General features: G+C 45.5%; 1 protein-coding gene across 1 annotated transcript in view; it reads left to right on the top strand.

The window, feature by feature from the left end:
* Positions 1 to 17,814, top strand: part of SEPTIN6 (septin 6) — a gene marked incomplete at both ends in the record, with an annotated part of 80,124 nt that extends 62,310 nt beyond the window's left edge. Inside the window, 4 exons of the mRNA XM_080719169.1 lie at positions 984 to 1,152; positions 5,409 to 5,541; positions 9,449 to 9,639; positions 17,790 to 17,814. Coding sequence (XP_080575295.1) covers positions 984 to 1,152; positions 5,409 to 5,541; positions 9,449 to 9,639; positions 17,790 to 17,814 — 518 coding nt within the window. The remainder of the gene's footprint in view (positions 1 to 983; positions 1,153 to 5,408; positions 5,542 to 9,448; positions 9,640 to 17,789) is intronic.
* Between the last annotated feature and the right edge of the window lie 1,854 nt (positions 17,815 to 19,668).

Raw genomic sequence — 19,668 nt, forward strand, 5'->3', positions numbered from 1 at the left:
TGTCTGTCATTCTTGGCCAGTGCGCCCAATCCAGCCCTTTACTACACTTTTTTGAGAAGGTGGCTTGTTCCTTAGTCCAGAAAGTGGAGTCTACTTTCTCCTGTTCATCATTGCTGCTGACAGGCCATTATTCACCCTCTAAACCCCTCCTTTGAAGCTTCTGCCATCCAAATGACACCCAAAGTCCACCCCTCCTTGTCACTGTCACCTAGTTATTGATATCCTCTTTCCCCTTATTGTCTGGAGACTTGGTCACCTGGTCATGGTCTCTGCCTGTTCCCCACATTGCCTGGGTTTCGATCCTAACTCTCCAGCTCACCAGCTGTAATACCACCTTGCATAGTCTCATGGAGACCTTGCAAGGGCTGTGTCCCCTTATCTGCCTGGTAAATACTGATTCTTCCGTCTAGACTTACTTTAGGGGTTCTCTTTGGTGAAGACTGTGCTCTCCCAGGAATTGGTAGGACCCCTCTTTCTGCACTTTCATAGCACCTAGCTATGCCCATTTTTGTAATTTTTGCATCATATTGTGGTTGTCTATCTGAATCTATTTTTCCACCAAACTGTAAGCTCCCAAGGGCAAGATGCCATGACTTCATTTCTCAGTTCCTAGGGCTCCATAGCATAATGGGAACAGAGATTCCATAAATATTTATCAGATGGATGGATGGATGAATGGATGGATAGATGGATGGATCTGCCCATGCTCTTGTCCAAAAAGTGGCACCAAGAAAACATTTGTATGAAGGTCTGACTGGTAATCTTGGGTTGCAGTGCTCCTGAACATCCTTAGATAGTGTTGTTTGTAACTTTCCGTTGGCATTTTTAGCAAAAATAAATAAATTAGGAAGTAAAGCCCCAGGCTCTATGTACAAATTGCAAGGTAAGGTCACTGTTGAACATTTTGCCTCTCATTTCCTCCATTTCCTCCTTCTGCTGGCCTTCCTTTCAATATCCTTTCAACCCCCACCCCCGCTATGCAGTTGAAAATGAGGCCCACTGTGACTTCGTGAAACTGCGGGAGATGCTGATTCGGGTTAACATGGAGGACCTGCGGGAGCAGACCCACACCCGCCACTATGAGCTGTACCGCCGCTGTAAGCTGGAGGAGATGGGCTTCAAGGATACTGACCCTGACAGCAAACCCTTCAGGTACCACAGTGGTATGGAAGCCTCGCTTGGAGAAGTCACAGGGGAGGCAGACATGAGTGCTTGCCCGAGGGGCAGGGGACCTCAGTTGCCAATTCTATGGTCCCTTCCCTCAGCCTCTGAGCACTTGCAGTGGAGAGCCGCAGCGGGGCAGACCTGGGAAGCACTGCACCCTGTGTACCTGGGTGAGGGAAAGCAGAGAGGCAGCAAGGCTGATCTCTCCCAGCACGTCATCTCCCACTTGGCCGCTCCGGCCAGCTCTGCCCTCGTCCCACAGGGTGGCAGTTAGTAAGTGTCCTCGCCCCCACTTTCTTCATCAGGCTCCTGCTGCCCAGGCAGGTTTCTAGTCTCTTCTCCACCCACCTCTCCATTCTCAAAATCAGAGGGCGGGGGGCTGGGGCAGAGCTCAGTGACAGAGCATTTGCCTAGGATGGAGGAAGCCCTGGGTTCCATCCAGCACTGCAAAACAAACCCAAACCAGACAGGATCAGGCAGCCACTTGCCCCACATCGATGAATGCAGGCTCTTCTTGCACTGTCCTTAGCATTTGCCTTCAAGTGTGAATTTGCTTGTGGTCACAGGATATGAAGAATCATTGGTGTACTTACTTCTCCATTCAGAATCTAAGATGCCTTGGGAAAGGGAGAATGTTTTATTTTTATTTATTTATTTATTTATTTATTTATTTATTTATTTTGGTGGTACTGGGGTTCCTGGAAGCCCTTCTACCTCTGGGCTACACTCCCAGACCTATTTTTTATATTTTTTTATTTGGAAACAGGGTCTCTTAAGCCAGCACAGCTGGCTTCGAACCTGCGCGATCCTCCTGTCTCCGCCTCCCAAGCGCAGGGATTACAAGCGTGCGCCACCACGCCCGGCGTGGGAGAATGTTTTAGAAAGCAGGTTATTTTGCAGATGGGAGCAGGAGACGGAGTAGAAGAGTGCCTGATCTCCAGACATGATGCGTGACATAAGCCCTGTTTGAATGTTAAATTATCATGGAGTGCCCTTTACAGTGGCTCGGTCTCCTTTCAGGAAATGTTAGGCTTCTATAAGCAAATATGGGGGAAGTCTGTGGGCAAAGCAGGCTTTCCAGTGGCCTCTAATGTCCCCACAGTACCTGTTTGCAGCAGAAAGCCAGCCTGGGGCAAGGCACAGCAGCCAGGCTCCCTAATGTGGCAGGCGGGGCCCGGCCGCTGGAGTGCTCACCTCTGGTGGGAGCTCCTGTGCCTCCTGCAGCTTCCCATGCATCTTTGGGATAGGAAGCATGCCCGCACCTGGCCCTCAAGTCGCCTCCCCTTTTCCTTTTATTCCTCTTGAATACTTCTGTTCTCCCGTCTTCTCCTCCACTGGCCCCTTTCCACATTGCCAGTCGGCATTCCCATCCTAAAGAAACTCCCTTAGCCCTGCTCTTCCTCACCAGCCTCTGCTCTGCCAAGAAGCTTGGCTCTGACAGGAAGTAGAAAGAGTCTCTATTTACCGCTCTGCTTCCCTCCTCTCCTGTACTTCCTCAACCCAATGCAGTCCACATACCAGGGAAGAGTCTCTCTCCGAGGCCAGCAGTCACAGACCGGTGGCCAATTTCCTTGTGGTCTTTGAATCCCATCTTCTGTGATCTCAGTGCTCAATATCTAATACTCTTCCTCACTGCGTCCTTGATATTTCTCTGTCGCTGGCTCTTCTGTTACCAGCCTGGCTGATCCTATTCCTGACTCTGTCTCTCTTGCTGCTCCTCTACCCTCGTTTGCAGGCTCCTTTCCTTTAGCTTACTTCTTTTTTCGTTTTTGTTTTTGTTTTTTTGGTGGTACTGGGGTTCCTGGAAGCCCTTCTACCTCCGGACTACACTCCCAGACCTATGTTTACATTTTTATTTGGAAACAGGGTCTCCTAAGCCAGCACGCGCGGCTGGCTTCGAACCTGCGCGATCCTCTTGTCTCTGCCTCCCAAGGCAGGGATTACAAGCGTGCGCCACCACGCCTGGCAAGCTTACTTCTTTAAAAGTTGGTATTCCTCCAGGATTCCTACCTACGACCTCAGCTGCTTTCACTGTGTTCCCTTTGTAGATGATTCTAACTACCGCCTCAAAGGAGATGACTTGTAAGCTGAATTCTTACTTTTGAGCTCTTGAACCCATCTATCCAACCACATACTGGACATTTCTGCTCAGACATCCCAGAGGGGCCCTACCTGAAACTTGAGCTGGGCACATGCTGATCCATCTTCTTCTATTTTTTTTTTTTTTTTTTGGCATTCTACCTCCAAGATACACTCCAGCCCTTTTTAGTTTGAATCAGTGTCTCACTCCATTGTTGACACTGGCTTGTTATCCATCCTCCTGTCTCAGCCTCCCAAGTGCTGGGATTAGAGCCATGTGCTACCACACTCGGCTCCATTAGAATTCTTCCCTCTTAAAAATACTCTTTCTCTAGGGTCTTTATTGCAGTTCCAATTGGTTGTCCAAGCCAAAATCCAAAATCATCTTTGACTGCTCCTGAGTCCTGGAAATTTAACTTCCCTTACCGGCTACCTCTATTCCCTACCAGCCCTTAAGATGGAGATCCTGCCATTTTGTGGTACTGAGGATAGAACCCAGAGGCATTCTACCTCCAAGCTACACCCCCAGCCCTATTTTTTATTTTTTATTTTGAAACAGGGTCTCACTGAGTTGCAGAGGGCCTCACTAAGTAGCTGAGGCTGTCCCGCGAACCGCGATCCTCTGGTCTCAGCCTCCTGAATGCTGGGATTACAAGCGTGCGCCACCATGCCCGGCAGATCCTGCCATTTTGTATTTGTATTGTTAGAAAGCCTCTCCTACATGAAACAGCCAGAGTAACATTTCTCATTTTTTACTGGAGCCTATCTATTTAACTATCTATCTATCATCTATCTATCTATCTATCATCTATTTATTTTTATGGCACTGGGGACTGAACCCAGGGGCATACTACCTCCAAGCTATACCCTCAGCCCTATTTTACTTTTTATTTGGAAACAAGGTCTCACTAAGTTGATGTGAGCCTCACTGAGCTGCTGAGACTGCCTTCGAACCTGCAATCCTTCTATTTCAGGTTCCCAAGTACTGGGATTATAGGCGTGTGTGCCACTATGCCCAGCCAGTCCTCTTGTTTAAAATCATGCATGACTTAGATACATATCCAGTTCTTTGTGTCTTTTTTTGTGGTGCTGAGGATTGAACCTAGGGGCATTCTACCTCTGAGCTATGCCCCCGTCCCCATTTTATTTTTTTTTTATTTTGAAACAAGATCGTGCTAAGTCTGGCCTCAAACCTGCGATCTCCTGCCCCAGCCTCCCAAGTACTGGGGTTACAAGAATGCACCACTGCAACCAGCTGGCCACTTCTTTAATGTGAATGCCATTCTCTCTCTACACGTGCTTTTACAGAGCCAGAGGGAGCCTTGCAGCCTTTTGACAGGAATGAGAAACAGCTTTTTAAATTTTTTTCATGATACTAGGGATTGAACCCCAGTGGCCTTCTACTTCTGAACTATACCTCCAGTACTTTTATTTTGAAACAAGGTCTCACTAAATTTCTAAGGGTCCTTGGTAACTTGTTGAGGCTGGCCTCAAACCTGCAATACTACCGTCTCAACCTCTCAAGTACTAGTATTACAGGTGTTTGACACTACTCCCGGCTTGGGCCACATCTTCTGAAAAGAAGGCTAACTCTTACATCTTTCAAAATAAGTCTAGGCTAGAGGCAGGTGGCCTTCAGCCAGGCATCTTGCACTAGACCCTGAGTTCTTTGAGGGCAGTCATGGTAGCCACTGGCTCTAGATGCTGAATGAGTGGTTGGTTAGGACTGGATCTGGCACATGGTGGAGTCTCATCAGGTATCTATCGATGCGATGATTAATGTGGTCAGTTTCAGAGCCGTGCATGGCAGCACAGCGCGATGTAGCACAGTGGGCGGGCATAGAGAAGAGACCCAGCCTCTGGGCCCAGCCCTGCCTCTAACTACCCATGTGATCTTGAGTGAGTGACTCCACCTCTCTGGGCCTCAGTTTCCTCATGTGTACAATTTGAGTATCGAACCAGATTGTCTATCTCTAGTTTACCGGGGCTGCCCCTTCCCCTTCAGCAGCCCTGTAATCTGGCTGTAAAACAAAAAACCAGTTGCCCACTGCTCTGTGGTTCTGTTTTTGCATCACTGTCAGAACTGGGGAGGAAGGATGGAGGACCTCAGGGAGGATGCTTGGGGCCGCTGTGAAGGCAGGGGATTAACCTGATCATTCTCACAGTTTGCAGGAGACATATGAGGCCAAAAGAAACGAATTCCTAGGGGAGCTGCAGAAAAAAGAAGAGGAAATGAGACAGATGTTCGTCCAGAGAGTCAAAGAGAAAGAAGCGGAGCTCAAGGAGGCAGAGAAAGAGGTAAACAGGGAGGCTGAGTGCTGAGCAGGAAGGGAAGGGAGGCCAAACGTATCAGGGTAGCCCATGACAGTGGCTTTGATCTTAAGAGAGCAGCTAGGGGAGCCTGCCAGCCTCTGGGCAGGAATAGGGCAGAGCTTCTGAAGCCCTACTGTGGCTGCCAGAGGAAGCCCATAAGATCTGTGTCTTCTTGACCCTTCATTCTCCCAGTCTGAGAGGTTTGATAGTTCTATGTTACTTCATTCTCTGGAAACTTGCCATCCACACTAGCTATGTGTGACTATTTAATGGGTTTTTAATATTTATTTATTTATTTAGGTACTGGGAATTAAATCCAGGGGTAAACCCCGAGCCCTTTTAATTTTTTTTTAATCAAGGTCTTATGTGCACCACCCCACTTGGCCTAGATTCTTTTTATCTAACCCAGGAGCATCCTACCTCTGAGCTACATTCCCAGCCTATTAATTTTTTAATCTTTTTTTTTTTTTTGGTGGTACTGGGGTTCCTGGAAACCCTTCTACATTCAGGCTACACTCCCAGAGAGGCTGGCTTTGAACCTGCGCGATCCTCCTGTCTCCGCCTCCCAAGCGTGGAGATTACAAGCGTGCGCCACCACGCCCGGCTTTATTTTTTTATTTTCTTTTTTCCGGGACTGCGGATGGAACCCATGGGGCATTCTACCTCCGAGCTACACTTCCAGCCCTAGTTTTTATTCTTTATTTTGAAACAAGGTCTCACTGAGTTGTAAAGGGGCCTCACTAAATAGCTGAGGCTAGATGCGAACTGTGATCCTCCTGTCTCGACCTCCCAAATGCTGGGATTACAAGCATGCGCCACCACCCTGAATTATATTTTTATTTTTATTTGTATGTGTGTGTGAAGTGCTAAGGGTGAAACCCAGGGGCATTGTACCTCAAGTTATGCCCAGCCTTATTTTAGTTTTTACTTCGAAACAGGTTCCCACAAAGTTGTTGAAAGCCTCACAACTATACCTCTGAGCTATACCCCTAGCCCTATTTTATTATTTTTATTTTTAAACAGGGCCTCACTAAGTTAAATCATGTTGGCCTCAAACCTGCAATCCTCCTGTCTCAGCTTCTCAAGTACTGGGATCACAGGCATGTGACAGCATACCCAACTCACACAATTTTGAAATATACAAAACCAGTTAAAATTTAGTTCCTAGAGCTGGGCATGGTAGCGCACGCTTGTAATCCCCGCGCTTGGGAGACAGAGACAGGAGGATCGCGCAGGTTCAAAGCCAGCCGCGCTGGCTTAAGAGACCCTGTTTCCAAAACTAAAAAATAGGTCTGGGAGTGTAGCCCGGATATAGAAGGGCTTCCAGGAACCCCAGTACCACCAAAAAAATAAATAAATAAATAAATAAAATAAAATAAAATTCAGTTCCTAGCTGGGCATGGTGGTGCCTGCTTGTAATCCCAATTCTTGGGAGGCTAAGACAAGAGAACCATAGGTACACAGCCCAGCCTCAGTAACTTAGAAAGGCCCTCTACAACTTAGTGAAGCCCTATTTCAAAATAAAAAAAATAAAATAGGGCTGGAGGTGTAGCTCAGAGGTAGAATGCCCTGGGTTCCATCCCCAGCACCACAGACACACACACACACACACACACACACACACACACACACACACACACACCTCAGTTCTTCACACTCATTAGCCACATTGTGTTGAACAACACAGGTACAGAACATTTTCAGCATCGCAAAAAGTTGTATTGGGCAGCAGTGCTGTAGAGTTGGGTCCTTGCGGTCAGGTGTGGACTGACTCTTTTCCCTTTCCTGTGGGGACAATTGATCATTTTCTTGGCTGACCTGCCCATCAGACTTTCACTAATGGGGAAGGGTGATCCCAGAGAGTCCTGGGGAATTTGCTGAAACCTAAAACAGAGATAAATGAGGCATTTCCCTGTTCACTAGGATACATTTTCCCATTTCATTTTACAGTTAAAGGAGCATCTGTCCAGGTCTAGCAAGCTTTTTTATTTTTATTTTTTCAGTACTGGAATGGAATCCAGGGACATTCTACCTCCAAGCTACAACCCCGGACCTATATTTTAGTCTTTATATTTTTTGAAACCGGGTCTCACTGAGTTGCAGAGGCCTCACTAAGTAAGTAGCTGAGGCTGTCCAAGAAACGCGATCCTCCCGTCTCCGCCTCCCAAATGCTGGGATTACAAGTGTGTGCCACCATGCCTGACTCTAGCAACCTTTTTTTTTTTTTTTTTTTGGTGGTACTGGGGTTCCTGGAAGCCCTTCTACCTCCGGGCTACACTCCCAGACCTATTTTTTTTTAAAATTTGGAAACAGGGTCTCTTAAGCCAGCGCGGCTGGCTTCGAATCTGCGCGATCCTCCTGTCTCCGCCTCCCAAGCGCGCGGATTACAAGTGTGCGCCACCACGCCCGGCTTCTAGCAAGCTTTTAATCTAAGGCTTGATGGTTCTGCCTAAACATAGGCAGTTAGTCCTCTAAGCTATGGCCCTGCCTCCAAAGTGTCCCCTGCCAGCTCACCTCCTGCTGCCAGGTTAATTGCCTGAAGGTACAACTTTCCTCCTATCAGCTTCTGCTTCGCCTCTCTGGGCCTAGAAGTCCTCAACCCTGAGGAAGATAAACACTTCATTTCTTCCCAAGTCTCTTCCACCTTTAATCCGCTGACTCTACAGGTTTATCACGAAAGCCCATGGCGAGAGTATTGATTTCATTTCTGTTTCACTTTTAAGAAGAAAAACATCATCCAGCACCTTTAGGAGGAAAGGCAAAGGAATCGCAAAGATAAATGAGTAAAAGCTGAAATAAAAGCCAGGTTAATTGCAGCTCATCGGCAGCCTAAGTGATACCCCTCCCCCAGTAACTTGTAAGAGCCGCTTTAAACAGCAAGTCTGTCATTCATCACGCCTTACCGAATGCCAGTCCTTAATACCCGCAGGGCCTATGGAACTGACCTTGCTGTCCTGCAGGTGCTACAGAACCCTCAGTTCTCTCCGGGCTCCTCAAAATTAGGCTTGGTGTGCCCTTACTCTTCAGGATAGTTTATACATTCGAGTTGGTAACTGCATGTGTCTCTTGCTTCTGATCCACTTATCACAATGGTGTTCCAGAATATAATATGCTTGCTATTGTTTGGGTCTTCAGTTTAATGCAATCCCACGTATTGGTCCTTCTTTTAATTTCTTGTGCCTTTGGGGTCTTGTTGAGGAAGTTTTTATCTATGTATGCCTATGTGTTTAATGTTGGACCTCTGCCTCTTCAAGGAGCTGCAAGGCCTCTGGTAGGGGTATATATATATATATATATATATATATATATATATATATATATTTACACTTGTCTTCTGTGGTGCTAGGGATGGAATGCCCAGGGGTACACCCTGGGTATTCTATCTCTGAGCTACACCCCCAGCCCTATGCTACTATTTTATTTTCAGACAGGGTCTCACTATGTTGCTGAGGGCCTCACTAAGTTGTTGGGGCTGGCCTTGAGCCTGTGATCCTCCTGTCTCATTTTCCCAAATACTGGGATTACAGATATGCACCACCATGCCTGCCTCTTCCTTTAAATTTTAATTGGTGCATTGTAAGTATACATCGCAGTGAGGTTCAAAGGGATACAAACATATATGCATATAGCACTTGGTGTTTCCCTCCAGATCCTACCCTACCCCCCATACATGTTAGTGAGATTCTGAGATAAAATGACAGGCAGGGAGAACAATCCATAGTATGGTGCCCTTTGGTGCTGTCATGGCAGTGCTTGGCAGAAGTGTCCCTTTAGGTCCCAGGGTTCTGCAGGGTTGCAGCCATGCCAGTCCCTTCCCACCCTGGGTTGTGCTGGGCCGGGGGATAGATGGTCACAAGGGATTCTCTCCAATCTCCCTTTGCTTCCCTGCCAGCTGCATGAGAAGTTTGATCGTCTGAAGAAACTGCATCAAGACGAGAAGAAGAAGCTGGAGGACAAGAAGAAATCCTTGGATGATGAAGTAAATGCTTTCAAACAGAGGAAGACGGCGGCCGAGCTGCTCCAGTCTCAGGGGTCTCAGGCTGGAGGCTCACAGACTCTGAAAAGAGACAAGGAGAAGAAAAAGTAAGTAGCAGGGTGTTCTGGAGTGGTGGCTCCTGTTTTCTCCTGCTTATTTATCCCTCCAGGGCAGGACTTGCAGGCAGAGGAGGCTGAGGGCTGGTGAGCAGGTCTGAGCCATGGGGTCTAGACTCATTTGGGTAACTCTTAACTAGTCTCAATGACTCCAGGGCACCTTTGGATTCCCTAAGTTTGGGGAGCTGGGTGTAGGGGAGAATTGTGGTCCCAGAAGCCTAATCCCTCTATTTGTCCCAATTAGGAAATCTCTTCAAATTCGAAGGAGATGGTAGAGGAAGGGAAAGGAGAGGAAAAGCAAAAGGAATTCGAGAGAGTAGAAAAATGAGAGGTGCAAAGTTATTTTTTTTTAAAAAAAAGGGAGGGAAAAAAGGGAAGATAAAAAGAGAAAGCCTTTTAGCAGGAGCCTCCGGGTCCTCCTTTTGCCCCTGAGTTGCACCCGATGTGCCTAGGCCTAAGGTTGTTCACCTCTCGGCACCTTAGTCCGATCCTCACCCACGTCAGTTCTCATTAGCTGCGGCCGACAGAATTTAACTGCCACTGCTGAAGGCTAGCTGCTTAGTTGTACCCAGCTAAGTTCTAAGGTATCGAGAACTTAGCGGGGAACCTTCGGGTGTCAGTGTCCTCGAGCTGGGGGAATGAATTAAAAACCAGTTTATCTTGCCCTGCTACTTGGTAAGGCAGGATGCAGTCTCTGCTTGTTGAGCAGAGATTATCACCAACTTGCAATCCTCCTGTCCCAGCCCCCCAAGTAGCAGGGATTACTTATTCCTTATCTCAGAACCAGAGAAGAGAACGGCCATTTCCACAAGACCTATACAATACCAAGAAAACATCTAGCGGTGCCCTTGAGCTCTTTGGTTGTTTGTTTGTATAGTGCGACTGGAGTCATTCTCAGAATGTTTAGCAGTGTCCTTACTTACCAAAGGGTCCTTAGGATTTGAAAGATGTCCATAGCTATTACCTTCTATTTTTAACCAATTTTTCCTGGCATTAACTATTGGACACTTATTAGAAGGAAGAGACATCTTCCTTTCTTCAGTGTCTGGCTCTTTGCTTAGGAATAATACAGGGAATTTGTACAACTGCAAACTATTTTCCATTTGAGGGCACTCAGTTTTGCAGTCCAATTTTCACATTTTTTTTCGGGTCTGGGGATGGAATCCAGGGGCATTTGACCTCCGAGCTACACCCCCCTGCCCTGTTTTTTATTCTTTATTTTGAAACCGGGTCTCACCGAGTTGCAGAGGACCTCAGCTGAGGCTGTCCGCGAACCGCAGTCTTCTGGTCTCAGCCTCCCAAGTGCTGGGATTACAAGCGGGCGCCACCATGCCCGGATCACATTTGAAGAACAAATGTGTAATCTGAACATTTTTACCAACTGGTCTAGAGATTTTCATTACTGAGCCTTAACATCATGTCCAATTCACTGATTAGCTAGGCATGGTGGCGCATGCCTACGCCTATAATCCTAGTACTTGAGAGGCTGAGACAGGAGAATCGCTGATTCCAGGCCAGCCTAAATAACTTAGCAAGAGCCTTTTTCAAAACCAAAAAATAAAACAGTGCTGAGGATGTAGCTCAGATGTAGGATGTTCCTGGGTTCAATCTCCAGTAACATCACCAAAAAAAAATCAGTGATAAATAAACTTTTCTGCTATTACCTAATGAGTGAAGTTCAACTAGTCAGATGAAAGTCTCTTTGGAAACACCATATGTTCACTTATCTATCATGGTGTATTAGTCGTACAGGCAGAAATAGATTTCTTTTTTTTTTCTTTGCAGTATTGGGGATGGAAAAACCCAGGGTTTCACACATGCTAGACAAACATTCTACCACTGACCTACATCCCCAGCCCTTTTTAAATTTTATTTTGAAGCTGGGCGTGGTGGCGCACACTTTTAATCCCAGCATTTGGGAGGCTGAGACAGGAGAATCAGGTTCATGGCCAGCCTCAGCTACTTAGTGAGGCCCTTTGTAATACAATAAGACCCTGTTTCAAACTAAAGAATGAAAAATAGGGTTGGGGATGTATCTCGGAGGTAGAATGCCCCTGGGTTCCATCCTTGGTACGGCAAAAATAAAATAAAATAACTTTTATTTTGAGACAGGATCTCACTAAGGTGCCCTGATTGGTGCCTCAAACTTAGACTCCTTCTGTCTCAGCCCCCCAAGTAGCTGGGATTACAGGCTTTTTCTATTTTTATTTATTTATTTATTTATTTAGTAATGTTTTGGGCACTGAACCCAGGGGCATTCTACCTCCAAGCTACATTCCCCAGCCTATTGTTGTTGTTGTTGTTGTTGTTGTTATTATTATTATTACTACTACTACTAACTACTACTACTACTACTTATTTTAGTACTGAGGATTGAACCCAGCGGCATTCTACCTCCAACCTACATCCACAGCCCTTTTTGTTTGTTTAGTTTTGTTTTGAAATACAGTGTCGCTAAGTTGATGAGGGTCCTGCTAGGTTTTTGAGGCTGGCCTCGAACCTGTGATCCGCCTATCTCAACCTCCAAAGTACCATGATCACAAGCATGGCCCACTATGCCCAGCATTTTCTATTTTTAAGATCAGAAAAGTCTAACTCTGTCTTTCAGCTCTAATATGCTGCCTTCATAGCCCTATGGTATTTGTTAACTCCATCCATGGGACAATTTCCCAGTCCACTTGCAGGAATGAGAAGATTAGGTTGTTTATTCGGACAACACTGACACTGATCTATAAATATTCCTTCTTCAAGGTGTTCAAGTAAAGCTCCCTTCAGACCATATTTTCCCTTGATGCCTCAAACCTACCAACCTTCCCCCAGCCCAGGCTGCATGGGGAAGACGCCTCTTTCTGATCTCCAGAAGTATTTGGGATTGATGACGGTTCCCTTTCACACTTCTGAAATGGCTGAAAACCTTGCTATAATGTGGCACCTCATATTAGCAAAGAGGGCCAAACAAAATAGCCTGCCCTCTTCCACACTTCTAGATCTATAGGTGGCCCCAGGTCTGGCCTCCTTATGTAAGTCCACGAACAGTTGGTTCACTTCTGGAAGACTACCCATTAGTCCTGTGCCACTGTGCTCCATAGCAGTGGTGGCAATGGGCTTTAAGAGTAGAAATGGTGTTAGTAGCATTTCTTCTAGGGTAGTTGGACCTACTAGAGTCACATATTCAGAATTTCCATTCAAGTGATTAAGAAAGAGGCCTCGTGTTTGAGGGTCCCTCCCAGGCCCTCTCCCTCTTCCCCTCCCAGCTACTCCTAATCTCTTTTGACCTTTAACTCTTCATTGTTTGTGTCAACTCATAATAGTTGATTGCTCCTCATGCTCACTCCATCTTCATTAGCTCTTACTGTTTTACAGTTAACTCTGCTGTTTGCTGCATGCTGCATGAGACCCAGGGTCCTGGTAAGCTTCATTAACTCTCAGTAGAACTGGCAGTGGCTTCTAGAACATCTCTCCCCAAACCCCAAACCCCCCACATATCTAATCACGAAAGAAACTGCTTCATTAGGATAGCTGGTTTTATCTTATCACTTACAATTTGAAAAAGTAAATAGCTTGGGCTGGTTTCAGGTGTACTCCCGGAATGCCTGCCTGCCTGCCTGCCTGATTAAAGGGGGGCATTTGCAGACTTATGGTGCTAGAACAGCTGGGTAGCAGAAGTGGGTCCTGCGATCAATTTTTTTGTATGTGAGTGGTGTTAGGAATTGAACCCAGGGGGATTCTACCTTTGAGCTACACCTCCAGCCCTATTTTTTTAAATTTGGAAATAGGGTCTCACTAAGTTGCTACAAGCCTTACTAAGTTGCTGAGGTTGGCTCGGAACCTGCAATTCTCCTGTCTCAGCCTCCCAAGTACTGGGATTACAGGCATGCACTACTATGCCAGGCTCTGTGATCAATATTTGAGGTTTCAATTTGGGCAATTTTTTTAATTAAAGAGCCATGATCATTACTTCCAGAATTAACTGGGGTGATGTAAGAAACTGTCCTGAAGGTCAAGAGCCCTGTCCTGCAATGTCACAGCAATCACCAAAGTTTAGAAATGAAAGAAACCAATGGAAACTCGAGTCTCTGTTTCCCTCTGGTAGCTCTTGCTTATCTGAGGGGTTCGAGTTCTCCGGGTTCCTTTTGGCACTTCCCAAAACCATAATCAAAGTGGGAGAGAATGAAGAGACCTTAGGTAATATAGATAGCTTACATTTAATCCTACAAATTCCAGCTTTGTGACAACCTCTGCTAAGGAGGTAAGCAGGTAACCCTCAGGATTTATTCCTGAGGGCTGGGTGTCATGTCCACACAAATGAATGAAGCAGTGCCTGGTGTTATAGAACTCACAGGGATGCTGAAAGCAGTACTTAAGCACCTTCTATATACCCTGCCGGGCTCATGTAGTATAGGGAGAGGGAACATACGTATTTTGACATATTTTGGTTTCCTTCTTATTTTTAAAACTTTACCAGCCAGGCATGGTGGCGCACGCTTGTAATCCCAGCATTTGGGAGGCTGAGACAGGAGGATCCGGATTCGTGGACAGCCTTAGCTACTTAGTGAGGCCCTTTGCAACTCAGTGAGACCCTGTTTCAAAATAAAGATTAAAAAATAGGGCTGGGGGTGCAACTCGAAGGTAGAATGCCCCTGGGTTACATCCCCAATACTGAGGAAAAAAAACCCACTTTACCATGGGAACTTTCAAACATGAACAAGAGAAGTGAAAATAGAGCTGAATGTGGTGGCCATGCCTGTAATCCCAGTACTTAGAAGGCTGAGACAGGAAGATCACATATTCAAGATCAGCTTCAGCAACTTAGACTCTCAACAAACGAACAAGACCCTGTTTCAAAACAAAAACATAAGCCGGGCGTAGTGGTACATGCTTGTAATCCCAGCATTAGGAAGGCTGAGATAGAAGGATCGCAGTTCACAGCCAGCCTCAGCTACTTAGTGAGGCCCTTTGCAACTCAGTGAGACTCTGTTTCAAAATAAAGAATAAAAAATAGGGCTGGGCTGGGGGTGTAGCTCAGAGGTAGAATGCCTCTGGGTTACATCCCCAGTCCTGCAAAAAAAAAAAAAAAAAAAGAAGGAAGGAAGGAAGGAAGGAAGGAAGGAAGAGAAAGGAAGAAGAAAAAACATAAAATGGGCTGGGGGTGTAACTCGGGCGTAGAATACCCGAGTTCAGTCTTCAACACCTCAAATATAAATGCCCTCATATGTATCTATTTATAATAATCATACTCTCGCCATTATCACATCTACAAAATTAACAGTAACTCACTAAAATGTCTAGTTATTGTTCAAAATGCTCAGTCATCTTATCAGTGCCTTTTTGCACTTGGTCTGTTTGGACTGAGGAATATAAAATATTGAGAAGACACTTCCCTGTTCACCATGCAGTTTATGATGTAGATGGAGAGCCTGCTGTCAGTCACCAAACTGATTGCCACGGCTTTGGCTCTGGGGACTTCAGGCAACTGGCAAAGCATCCTGCTTTCAAGCAAACCCTAAAGAGCAAGTCCATAGAGGCTTCTGAAACATAAGGCCCATGAAACCAGGCCAAATAAGATGATCCTCCAAGAACAATGAAATGATTTACAGTCTGTCTTCGAGCCTCTTCTGGTTGACTAGAATTCAACAGCAGCACTTAGGAAGACGATAAAATCCTAGAGGATCTGTCCACTGCTGTCGTCCCAGTCCCTAGCACAGTGTATGGCTTAAGGTATTGCTAGACAAGGTATCCGGGTGGGAGCAGCAAAGGCATTAGTCAGGACCTAGTAATTGTGTGTGTGTGTGTGTGTGTGTGTGTGTGTGTGTGTGTGTGTGTGTGTGTGAAAGAGAGAGAGAGAGATGATAGATGATAGACAGATACAGGACATTGAACCCAGAGGGATTCTACTTCCGAGATACATCCCAGCCCTATTTATTTATTTATTTATTTATTTATTTATTTATTTATTTATTTTTGAGGTACTGGAAATGGAACCCAGGGAAATTCTACCTCTGAGCTACACCCTCAACCCTATTTTTTATTCTTTTTTTTTTTGAAGCAGAGTCTCACTAAGTTGTAGAGGGCTTCACTAAGTAGCTGAAGCTGCGCCAGTGATCCTTCTGTCTCATCCTCCAAGTACTGGGATTACAAGGGTGAGCCACCATGCCCGGCCTCTATTTTATTTTTGAAACAAGGTCTCCTTAAGTTGCTAAGAGTCTCAGCCTCCCAAATACTGGGTTTACAGGCATGGGCCACCACACCCGGCTAGGACCTAATAATTAAGAAGAGATTTTTTTGGTGTGTGTATATGGTACTGGGCATTGAATCTAGGAGCATTCTACCTACAAGCCACACCTCCAGCCCCACCATATTTTTATTTTGAAATGGGGTCTCACTAGGTTACTGAGAGTCTCACCACTTGCTGGGGCTGTCTTCCTGTCTCAGCCTCCCAATTACTGGGATTATAGACATGCACCACCACTCCTGACTAGAAGATATTTTTAAAAGTATTTTTGTGGCTGTTGATTATTTTATTACCTAATGCCAATACCCTGTATGTGGGCATCGGAGAGAGAAAAAAGCATGTTCCCTTGCAATGAAAACTTAAGACACTTTAACAGCAGTATTCTAATTTATCCAGTAGTCATCACGACAAATAATTATCTTCTGATCTATTTTGTTTTGGTACATTAATCCATCCATTCATTAACCCAACTTCTCTTTTCATTTTCAGTTTGGGCTTCCTGTAGATGCTCCCTTTCCTGTGCAACAGAGTGGGGCCTCCCTTTCTCTAATTCCCCCTTAACATGTCTAGGGGGGCAGAAACCCATGCCCTCCTCTCTCTTCCTGCCAAGTTTTATAGAAGCCTGACAGTCAGAGGATGATGTCTAGCTCCTGGTCAAAAAGCCAGCAGTTACATGGCTCAGAGATGTATCCAGCATCCAAGTCCCTCTCCTAGCATCCCAGCCCACCAGATCCCGCTTCTCCCCACTCAAATCCCCATCCTTGCCAGAGTGTAACGTTCAGAGGTCCCATGTACCACTTTTCACACCAGCTTCCCTGTTGGAACTCTGATTGCTGCTTTTTTCCCCGAGGTTATTTGCAGCTGCTATGGCTAGGGGAGCACTGGCCAGCAAAGCCATCCCCGTAGGCTCCTGTGTCCCAGTTGCATGTGACCTTCCCTGCCCACTCTAACCCCAAGAGCCCCCTGTCCCTTCCCAGATGGCTCCAAGAAGAGATCCTTTGATGGCCCAGCCCTTTCCAGTCTTCAGTCACTCAAAGTAACTGCAAGTCAAGCTGTGCTAAAAGTCCCCAATGAGTTTATTTACACCAAACCCTTCCCATAAAATACAATTGCTTCAGTAAAAAGCAGAAATTTCCCCCCTGTCCAACTCTGGGGACAATAAACCTGAATATTATTACCAGCCTAGAGTCTTGAATGATAGACTTCCAGGATTCTTTAGAGGGGCTTCAGCCTTTCTTTGGTTATTTCCCAAGAGATTCCACACCATCCCCAAAAGGTAGGGCCAGTAGCAGGTAAAATAGTCCCAATTCATAAACAGATAAACTGGTCAAATAATCAAGCATTTGGAGTTTGCCTGGATGAATCTTTTAATCGGTTTGGTGCAAGTGATGATGTCTTTAATACGCATGTTGCATGGATCCCCAGTGAGCATCCTCTATATTAAAAGGCAAGCCGGGCATGGTGGTGCACACTTGTAATCCCAGCACTTGGGAGGCTGAGACAGGAGGAGCGCACAGGTTCAAATCAGCCTCGGCTACTGAGTGAGGCCCCCAGCAACTTAATGAGATCCTGTTTCCAAATAAAGTATAAAATAGGTCTGGGAGGATAGCCCAGAGGTTAAAAAAAAAAAAAAAGAAAAGAAAAGAAAAGGCAATCCCATTGGCTGGAGGAAAATTTTTAAAGAGTGGAAAGTCCTTAACTTTAAGGATTTTATATTTCAAAAATATTCCAGCCCCAATTTTTCTAATGGGTCCCATCTGATAGTGGCTTTGGGAACCTGGGAGCTCTTCATTGTCACGGCCATGAGGTTAGATGGCCTTTGATGTTTGGCCAGTGACAGAAAAGGAGCTGGAGGCAATCTAGGAATGATCTGTGGCTAATATGCCGTCTCTCTGCCCTTCCTTTGCAGTAATCCATGGCTGTGTACTGAATAGTATCCCCCACTACAGCTGGACTGGACTTCGCTTAGCCTTTTAAGCAAAGGTTCCTATTTTAATTGACAGCTTTCCTTTGGGGTGCCAGGCAGGCAGCCCCCCTCCTGCTGTGTACTTCAAGCCCTATTTCTTTTTGAGTTCTGCTACTTGCTTCTGCCTCCCAGTTTCACTGGCATTGACCGTGACCTTCTTTTACATTTTTTTTGAGGTTCTTTTGTTATCCCTTCCTTTTAAAAGTGGTCAAACAAGGTTATGCCAAATGTCTAGGCCTTTCTGAAGTGTCAAGAAAGAGGAAAGGATTTCTCTCTTCAATCGCAGATGACACTAGGAAGCAAAAAATAAACAACAATTAGGAAAAGTGAAAATCCAACAAATCTATGCACTTCCTTGTTTCCATATGGCAAACCAAGAACTCAGTTTTCACATGAATTGGTTGGTGGTTCACTGGATAATGGCCAGAAGCCAACAAGAAGGTGGAGATGATACACCCAAAGCATAAGCTAGTTTCTTGGGAAAATTCAAGTTACAGTGAGGCATTTTAGGAGACCCTATTCTTGGAGATAAAAGCAAAACCACCACTTCCCAAACCCTCAAAAACAAGAACCAAAAGATCCCGAGAACTCTCAGCTAGTAGCTCAGAGGCAGGAGGCAGAGTACTGTCACAGCAGGTCTCCCTGGTAAGGCTCTTTCTTGAAGCTTTGATATTTCACCTTTAGAGATGGCCAACCAGCCATCACCACCAGCACCATTTGCCTGACAGACAGTTGCCCTTCATTTACATTTGTTTGCAGATTGGCTGCTTGCGGCTTGAGGGTCTCAAAGTACTTCAAACATATTAGAGCCAGATCACCTTTGGGAGAGAATTTTACATAAAAGGGAAACCATATCGAACCCAATTATTCTGTAAGAGAAAATCGAGGGCCAGAAAAGTGAACCGACTTGCCCAAAGTCTCAGTGCTGTTGGCAAATTCCATGTCTTGAAACTCCCAATCCATTTCACCAAAGGAGTCAGACTATGTATGTTTGTGCAGACAAGACCCTTTGATGTTCAGAGAAACCTAATAGTCAGTGTTTAGAGGACTCTGGAGGGTTTTTTTCCTCCATAGGAAAGCATCAAGGATGGAGTGGGTGGGTGTGGCAAAGGGAAGGCTCAAGGCCAGCTCCTTAAAGATGTGACGGCCACCAGGACACCTATTAGCCAGTCTGCTTGCCCACAAGTTTAGAACTGGCCCAGGAGAGTGTATGTTTAACAGGTGCTCTGGGTGGTCCTTGTAATCACAGAAGTTTGGTTAACAAATATCTACTATAGATTCCCAAGCTTAGTGGCTTACCACCAACTTTCCAGGAAAATACTTAGCGCTCCTGAGCTTTTCCACTGCCCTTTATTTTATTCACCTCCCCCCCAGTTGCACCTGGGGGCTACTACCACCCCTTTGAGTCTACTACCACCCCAGTCCTTCCAACTTGCCCCCAGATAATGTCCACTTTGGAAATCTCTGGACCTTGCCAAAGAATATAAGACCTTTAAAAAGTCCAACAAACCTATTGAAAGAATTTAAATGCTTATTTCTTTTTTATTATTTTTATTTTTTATTGATGCATTATATTCATACATCATATCAGGATAAAAAAACTTGTGTGTACAGACATGTACACTAAATGCTCATTTCATTAGAAGCTTTTCTTATTCTAGACAGTTTTTTTTCCCTTCATCACTGAAAAAGGTTTTTAATTAGGACCATTGTTACTATTTTTTTAAATACCCTAAGTTGTCTGTTTACTTCTGGTGAGACAAAACCAGTCATTAGAAATGGCATATGCTTTTATTTTCTCTGACTGGAAATAGAATGGCTT

This window comes from Muscardinus avellanarius (assembly GCF_963383645.1).
Source record: "Muscardinus avellanarius genome assembly, chromosome: X".
Taxonomy (NCBI): Eukaryota; Metazoa; Chordata; class Mammalia; order Rodentia; family Gliridae; genus Muscardinus; species Muscardinus avellanarius.